The 9,068-nt window shown below is 42.9% G+C and overlaps 1 protein-coding gene across 1 annotated transcript; it reads left to right on the plus strand.

The window, feature by feature from the left end:
- Window positions 1-1,315: 1,315 nt before the first annotated feature.
- Window positions 1,316-7,643, plus strand: LOC141157357 (uncharacterized). Its single transcript, XM_073644493.1, has 2 exons — window positions 1,316-3,186; window positions 3,572-7,643. Exon 1 carries the CDS (start codon window positions 2,034-2,036, stop codon window positions 3,093-3,095), a length of 1,062 nt encoding a protein of 353 aa, XP_073500594.1. The 5' UTR covers window positions 1,316-2,033; the 3' UTR covers window positions 3,096-3,186; window positions 3,572-7,643.
- The last annotated feature ends 1,425 nt before the right edge of the window (window positions 7,644-9,068 follow it).

The raw sequence follows: 9,068 nt of genomic DNA on the forward strand, positions 1-9,068 counted from the left end.
CCAGAAGCATCCAGCAACTAGAGGGGTTAACACAGTCACAGGAGAAGGGGAGTGTTTTATCAGAACCCCAGGGGGATTGTGGGGAAGTTGTTTACTGTCTGGCTGGAGCCGAAGATAAAGGTGGCTTATGATCTGTATCTCACAGAAGGCAAGGGGACAGAATTCAGGTCAGGAGGGAAGCTAAACAAAGGTCAGATAAACTCCCTGAACTAACAGTGCAGAGTATTATCGGGCAGGAAGATAAGAACTGGAAGGAATTTTGCCACAGGGATCATCTCCCTCATCAACCCCCCCCCCCTCCATCTCCACGCAGGATAAAGAATGCTGTGTACTATTGAGTCCTTGTGAAGGAAAAGCCTATGGTTGTGTATGCATTAAAACTGTGCTGTACTTTGCTATCGGATAATAGACTGTGTACTGCTGTGCTGCAACGGAGACTGTCCGGTTGTTACTGGAGCCTGTTGCTCAGAGACATTTGCATTGCACTGGCCGTGCCTCATTAAATGTTACTGTTCTACTGTTTATGAAGACTCTTGTCAGATGTGTCTGGTCAGCAACTGAATCTATTGTGTGCCTGAGAGAAGCTGCAGCACATGGTCTATGGTCGCCCTGAGTAACAGTTCCAACAAATTCATGTAACCGGTCTCGCCCCTATCTGAACTTAGGCAGCGTGCGTGTAACAGTAAGTCAAAATAAATAATAATAATAATAATTAATAATAAAAAAACAAGAGTGGGTGATAAATGCAGAAGTGGTGATGTGTTTCTATTACACTTTTCCTATGAGTGTGCCACTCCTGATTATGGCTTACAAATACTGATGTAAAATACTGAATGTGTGAACGTGGTCTTTAGCTGTATTTACATTGAGTTTTTTTATGTGTCTGATGTGCTCTAAAATCTTCCTGACAAAAAACTGTTCACTTTTTATTCATTACTATGGAAAATCCACTTTCCTGTGGAAAAAGGAAACTTTTGAGCGACGCAAACTGCTCTGTTTATTGCAATTTTTGCTGCTTTTATTTTTACACATTTTCCTTTTTTTTGCGTATTCGTGCAGAACTGGAAGCAGTGTTTTTTTATGCATTTTTTTAGCGCAAAAACCCTGAGATTCCACACTTAAAAAGGCAATGACTCTTTTTACATGCTTTTTTTCCCAATAGGGTCCCATAGCCTGAAGAAATGCATGTAAAAAGCGTGGCTTCACGTGCGTCGTTCAACGGGGTTTTTAGACGTGAATTTTTGTGAAATTTCATTTACTTTGATTGAACTACCAAACGCAGTAGATTTTTTGCACACAAAAAAAATGCAGCATGGGGGGCGTGGCCAGCTATGGATCTGTGAAGACACACATACCAGAGCCCCTCCACATCAGTTGTGAAAAGATCTGATTAACCGGCTCTACAAGGCATGGGAAAAGCCAAAAAAGGCAGGAGTACTGTCTCTGCATCACCAACAGCCATTGTGCAGGGAAATATCCAAGCTTATCTCCTGCGCAGCAGCTTATCAGCACCTGTAACAGCTACCACAACAACAGAGACCTGGACACACGGAGGTAATATGCAATCAGTTCCTGCCTCCGCCTCCCAAATGCTTGCTTTGAAGACTCACTCCAGCCACAGTATGAACTCTGCTGAAGATCGTGGCTTCTGCAGGGTAATCACTACTGCAGTTACATCTCCTACAAGTACACATGTTATGTCCAAGATGGCGCTGGCCTCCTATGTGGAGTAAGAGACAGACAGGCACAGAGGGGGCAGGGCACAGGAAGGAGTGAATGCAGACCAGCCCCTACACAGAGATACAGTGGAAAGTGAAAGTGGAGTCTGTGCATCTGAAACAGAACAGGATCTTGCAGCTTCTCATAGAAGATTAATTAACCCTATCCCTCCTGATAACATACCTCCACAGAGGGCCCTTTTGAGTCAACTATCCACACAGGGAAATACAGCTGGCTTAGAAAAAGCATTTAATCACAGCTCACTGTGTGCTCAGGATCATATATTAACCCCTTTGGAGCCTGGTCAGAATCTCATGGATCTCTCTTCAGAGCCTCTAACAGGGGTTCCACAACTTCTAAGAACACAAACCAAACAATCCATGGTTGATGCCACTAAATATCCTACTTCCACAGAATCCTCAATTGCACCACAACCAGCACCATCATGGGCCGCGAGCTCACGACCAGTGACTTTGGCTGACATTCAAACACTTTTGCTATCTTTCCCAACTAAAGAGGATATGACCTCATTTGCAAAATACATTGTAGAGGAGTGCAAACAGGAATTTGCAAAACTGCAATCTGATGTGGTTACCCTGACAACGAGAGTGGACACCATAGAACAGAACATGACTATTACCTCTGCCACTATCACAGCGCTCCAGGATACAATACACGTCCAATCTGCCCATATCATCAACCTCCAATCTCACCTGGACGACTTGGAGAACCGCGGAAGACGAAACAATCTACGCATCAGGGGCTTGCCGGAATTGGTGGTTACTGCGGACTTACCCTCCACTCTTAATCACATATTCAATAAAATACTAGGGGCTCCCCCTTCCTCCGTGATAGAGCTAGACAGAGCTCACAGGGCATTACGCCCTATGGACTTAGACCCCAATAAACCAAGAGATGTCATCTGTCGAGTCCACTACTACAAAGCTAAGGAGGAGATCCTGCTCAAATCCAGGGACAGCTCTGCAACAATGTACAAAGGCAAGCAGTTGATGATCCTCCCTGACTTGTCTAGGCGGACATTATCAATGAGAGCAGCTTTGAAACCACTCACAGACGCACTCAGGGTACGGGATATCCCCTACCGTTGGGGTTTCCCGTTCTCCCTTCAAGTTAGACACAATGGACACTCAGCGAGACTACTCACCCCAGGAGACCTGCCGGAGTTTTTAAAACAACTCAATCTCCCACAAATATCGATCCCACAGTGGTTCCAGTTTTTCACACTGTCTTCGGCTTTAGAGGACGGCGGAACTCGCCGTGGGCGGGACAGAGAGGCTTCAGCTTCTATTAATCTCCCCCAGAGAGTCACCAAGCGCTCCCAGCGACCGCCGCAGATGCCCAGAAAAGGACCCTGAACCTGGAGGCCCATGTTTAGTGGTGTACTTCATTTGAACTGCCTGTTAGTCTTAAGATAGCCTAACATCTTCTCTTGAAAGGAGTCAGGAGGTAAAAACGGGTAGCTCCACTGGGGAGCACATACAAATATTTGATTAAATGTATAGGTCTTAATGCCTTAACCTTGCTAGCACCTATCAACAGAATATTCACCTAGATTTGTTGACCCCACTGTAACCCTGCCTTTCAGTAAGTTTCAGTAATGTTTTTCATAGTCGGTTGGTTAGTCTTTTTTCCTGCAACGCAATTCTCAAAAGGAGTGTTAGTGTTCACGATGCTTAGCTGTCACTTTCCCCCTGAAGGGACACCGCCAGGCGATCGGGTACCCCCATACGCTTGGTTCTACTTAAAATGGTTACTTATACCCCGAACAGTAGTTCTTTACTTACTGTTTCTTTTGTTATGTTTGTTTCACCCTGTTGTCTTTTTCCCACAGTTGCTTCAAATGTCCATCGATGCTTGCAATCATTTCACTCTGAGGGGAGCGGACCGCCGAGAGATTCAACCCAATGGCGACACTTAAGTATGCCTCCTTCAATGTGAAGGGGTTTAACATCCCGGAAAAAAGGGCCCAAATTCTTAGATTACTTCACAAAAAAAAGGTACAGATTGCGTGCTTACAGGAAACACACTTTAAAGAACATCATACCCCTACCCCTAAAAACAAATATTATACCCACTGGCACCTGTGTAATAACACCCAATCTAAGAGTAAGGGAGTTGCTATCCTCATTCACAAAAGCCTGACACACTAGTTTGTCGAATGCATTAAAGATCCAAATGCAAGGTATATGCTCCTAATTTTAAAAATTGAAGGCAGACTTTTCACAATCATCAATGCTTATACCCCTAACCAGGGTCAAACTCAGTTCATTCTCGACCTAATAGACAAAGCCATTCCCATTGTCCAGGGTACCGTCATTCTGTGTGGAGACCTCAATTTAACACTAGATCCTACATTAGATAATTCAACAGGAAAAGCATCTCTATCTTATTCAGCTATCAAAAAAGTAAAGATGGCATTTCTCCAACTACAGCTCTGTGACGTTTGGCGCCTCACACACCCGACTGTCAAAGATTATACCTTTTATTCCTCCCCTCATGATTCTTACAGCAGAATTGACTTTATCCTGGTGCAACACCGAGCCCTATCTTTGCAGCCTGAGACGGAGATAGGGACTATGCTTTGGTCTGACCATGCTCCCATATTCTGTTCTCTCGTTATTCCCAATCTACCCAAGCTTTCAGGGTCGTGGAAACTAAACGAATCCTTGTTACTGGACCCGGTGTGCACCCAGGATGTAACCAACACAATATCAAACTTTGAGGAAGACCACAAATTTGACATATCTCCCCCCACAATCAAATGGGAGGCACTGAAATGCGTTCTTAGGGGTCTATTTATTAAACATGGCTCCCGATTGAAGCGAGAGAAGGCACATAACCTCAATCTCGCTCTGCGTAAAGTAGAAACCCTTGAGGTAGCCCACAAACATGCCCTCTCCACAGCAACACTCCGAGACCTATTAGCAGCCAGACAGGAAGCCAAAAAACTATTAGACTTGGGATATAGACGCTATCTCCAGGTCTGTAGCAGTAAGTTCTATGAATATAGCAATAAATGTGGACGCATGCTAGCGAGAGCTCTAAAATCCCAACAAGCCCAAAATCACATCCCAAAAGTAAAAGACAACTCGGGTCAAATGCTAAACAAAACGGAAGATATTACAACTGAATTCCATAAATATTATACTCAACTATACAATCTCGATGGTATACCAAACAACACATCCCCTGTTAATACTTCCTTGATTGGGACAGACACGCCTGAGACACAAGCACAGAACCCTTTAAAAATGTCTCCCGCCACATCTCTAGATGAACCCTTAACAGAGTCCGAATTGCAGTTAGCTATCCAGTTGTTAGCGAGTGGAAAAAGTCCAGGCCCAGATGGATATACAGTCAAATTCTATAAAACATTCCTTCCGCTCCTTTCACCTCTCCTGCTGGGAGGATTTAATCACGCATCCTGCACAAACGCCTTCCCTCCCCAAACTACAGAGGCACATATCACTGTTCTCCCAAAAAAGGGTGGGGACCCACACTTATGTTCTAGCTATAGACCAATCTCTCTGCTGAACGTGGATCTAAAGATCTACGCGAAAATATTGGCGAATAGGCTGCAACCTTTCTTAACCGCACACATACACTTAGATCAGGTGGGATTCCTCCCTGGGCAGGAAGCTCGGGACAACACTTTAAAGACAATTGACATTATTCATCATGCCCAATCAAGAGGTATCCCTCTACTGATACTCTCTTTGGATGCTGAGAAAGCATTCGATAGAGTCTCCTGGCACGCCATATATTACTCTCTTAAAAAGCTTGGGGTAGGGGACCCTTTTATAGCCAAAATCATGGCCCTTTATCGCAATCCGTCAGCTAGGCTTAAGATAAATGGAACATTATCATCACCTTTCATAATCACCAATGGGACAAGACAGGGATGTCCTCTGTCCCCTCTCTTATACATCCTAGTGATGGAGCACCTGCTCTCATCAATCCGCGATAATCCCAATATTAGGGGGATTGGGGTGGGAGGCACCGAGTACAAGTGCTCTGCATTTGCTGATGATGTCCTGCTATATATCACTCAACCACATATATCCATCCCTGCTGTTATGGCTGAAATAGATCACTTTGTTACATGGTCAAATTTTAAAATCAATGCAGCGAAGTCTGAGGCCCTCGGTGTTTCCCTCCCCAAATCCATACAGGATTCCATCCAGTCCAACTTTCCCTTTTGCCTGGCCCTCACAGGGTATCAAATACTTAGGAATTCGTATTCATAGAGACCTCTCCCGCCTATTTTATCTTAATTTTGGGCCCTTTATTGAACAACTCCATAGAGATCTTACTTCTTGGACGGTGAAGGATTTTTCCTTGTTCGGCAGAATAAATATACTAAAAATGAACGTCCTACCTACACTCTTATACCTGTTCAAAACCATTCCCGTGGTAATTCCCTCAAATTTTTGGAAAAGACTGCGCAGTAGCTTTTGCAGATTTATCTGGGCAAGTGGGCGTCCACGCATTCGGGGAGATGTTCTGATCAGACACAAACTAAAGGGGGGCCTTAGCCTTCCGGATTGTAGAAGGTATTACATGGCAGCAGTACACGCTAGAATCCTGGACTTCTTCCATCATTCGGAGGGGAAGTTATGGGTCAAAATAGCTCAATCCATTTGTTCTAAAGCTCTTACCACTCTCCCATGGTGCGCCCATTTAACTGTCCCCTCTCTTGGCCTTATGTCATATAGTACTTATGCCACTGCTCTGGCTTTGAGATCCCATAAAAAAAGCTTATCCTTAATCGACCCCCAGGGCCCCTTGCTCCCGATTTCAGATAATCCGGATTTCCCACCAGGACTATCTGCAAATAGATTTCTCGGTTCAAACAAATCCCATCCGATATTCTTTTCTCATGTCATCTCCAACACTTCGCTGCTCCCCCTCAATGACTTGTTACAGGGAAGAGCCACTTCCCCGAAGGCTAATTTTGAATATAGTCAATTACAACACTTCTATTCAACTGTGAAGAAGCGCACACATCTTCATAGAGATCTCACAAACTTTGAAAAAATTAGCCTATCATTGTCACCCCCTACACACTCCATCTCCCTACTGTATAATCTCCTCATTGCCCAGGTAGCTGACAATAGGCCAGGATTCTGCGGTACATGGGAAAGGGAACTGGGGAAGTCCTCCTGACTCACAATGGGATAAATGTTTCTTCCTAACACATAAAACCTCAATAGGGTCCAAAGCTCAGGAAACCTCCTTCAAAATTATCTCTAGATGGTACCGGGTACCAGCAGTCCTTCAAAGATGGTACCCAGTGGTCTCAGACAGATGTTGGAGATGTGGGGAGGGGGAAGGGACAATGTCACACATATGGTGGGGGTGCCCTATAATAAATGCATTTTGGGCAAAGGTGGTTCCCATGATTGAGAAAATAACTGGTTTGACTATCCCTAATACGCCAGAAGCCCTCCTTTTATCAATGTTACCAATAAGTAAACGTAGTTATAAAAGGTCATCAATAGGCTACCTAATACAGGCGGCTAAGAATGTCATTCCACGACACTGGAAAAGCAGAGACCCACCCACTGTGGAGGAATGGTTTGCGGAGATCTCCCTCCTTAATAGGATGGAGCATCTGATTGCCATCTCACCGGCTGATGTTGATAGATACTGTGTGATTTGGAGGGATTGGATGGATTTCCAAAACTCTGACGCCTACCATCTAGCCCCCAACTAAAGTTATCCGGGATGTCGTCACAACAATGATCATAATCGCACTCTATTGATTGGTGGTCTGCCGTGGTCCGCTCCCTCTCTCTCTATCTTTCATATGGAAAAATACATGCTTGATCTGGATATTGATGGAAAACCCTCCCTGTACCCCCCCAATGTACTGTAGTTATGCATAGATTTATAGTTACGTTACCCCTTTTACTATGTATATTGTATTTTCTTGTACTTTTTCAAAACAAAAAATAAAAAAAACTTGAATTTGAAAAAAAAATGCAGCATTTACACCGTGTGGATACATGACCTAAAACATTTTGAAAGATTCCCAGGCGCCTGTCCTACCCCATTTGGCAGAGCTGGAAAAAAAATGGCGTGGAAACACTGAAAGTCGCAAAATTTTTCTTAGAGTTGCGCAAAAAAATTGTGTCTTTGTAAAGTAATTTACACTGGAATTCTGGCAAAATTGCTTTGATGAATCAGGGTCTATGTTCCCATGATGAGTTTTTGATGTTGCACATTTTCAGCACCTATTACAGTAGCTAAATTAGGTTACTAGAGTTTTTTCGTTGTGTTTTTGAGTGCTTTTTTTTTTTACAGGTGTTTTTTTCTGTTTCAGCTTCCGTCTCTGTTTTGCTATGTCATGTTTTAAGTAATCCACTTTATTTTTGTTCCTTCCTCTTATTTGCCTTAGCTAAAACTTTATTGATAGTTATGTGTAAATGTGCAAACTACATGCGCAAGCGCACTACAAAACGTGTATGCATTTTTTTTTGCCTGCAAATTTTTCTCATCTCATTTAAGTCTATGGGAAAAACCAACAACAAAAAAAATCATATTTACTGCCTGTGAAATTGACAGTTTTCAAAATAGCAACCCAGGTCAATTTCTGCAGTGTTAAGAAACAGCACAGTGGCCATGAGATTTCTATAAAACTCATCCACTTTGCTGAAACTGCAAGACTATGTTCACACACATCACGTTTTTTTATGGGTTTTTTTGCATTACAAATCTGCCGCAAATCCTGATCTCTCAAGGAAGATTTGTTCAGGATTTTTCTTGCAGTTTTGCTTATTTTTTTATGCGTTTTTGGTGCGTTTTTTCAGCGTTTTTTTCACTGTCCTTTTGTCTCTTTATGCATTTACATAAACTTCAGTGAAAAAAATAAAACCTCTCATTCTATTTTGCCATCAAAAACGCTGAAAAAAGTCACCTGTGTTTTTGATGCGTTTTTTCAGCGTTGTTTTTCACCACCCATTACTTCCAATGGGTGAAAAAACGCTGAAAGAAGTGACCTGCTCTATCTTCCAAAGAAAACATGCAAAGCACAAAATCCTGAACAAAAAAAACCCCATAATGTGTTCATGAGATTTTTGGAATCTCATAGACTTTGCTGGTACTGCAAAACACAGCTGAAAATTTGCGTAAAAAAACGCATAAAAAAAAACGCTGGAAAAACCCAACATGTGTGAACATAGCCTAAGATGCTGCATTTTTGTGCAAGAAGACAAGCAGCGTCAAAAACTCATTGTGGGAACTTATCCTAAAAAGTTCAAAGACTTGCAAAAATCATTCCTGATTGTTACTTATTTGTGGTGGATAATGAGTTAAACTTTCTTGAC

This window comes from Phyllobates terribilis, unplaced genomic scaffold (genome assembly GCF_046119375.1).
Source record: "Phyllobates terribilis strain yellow unplaced genomic scaffold, ASM4611937v1 Scaffold_8__6_contigs__length_399053987, whole genome shotgun sequence".
NCBI lineage: Eukaryota > Metazoa > Chordata > Amphibia > Anura > Dendrobatidae > Phyllobates > Phyllobates terribilis.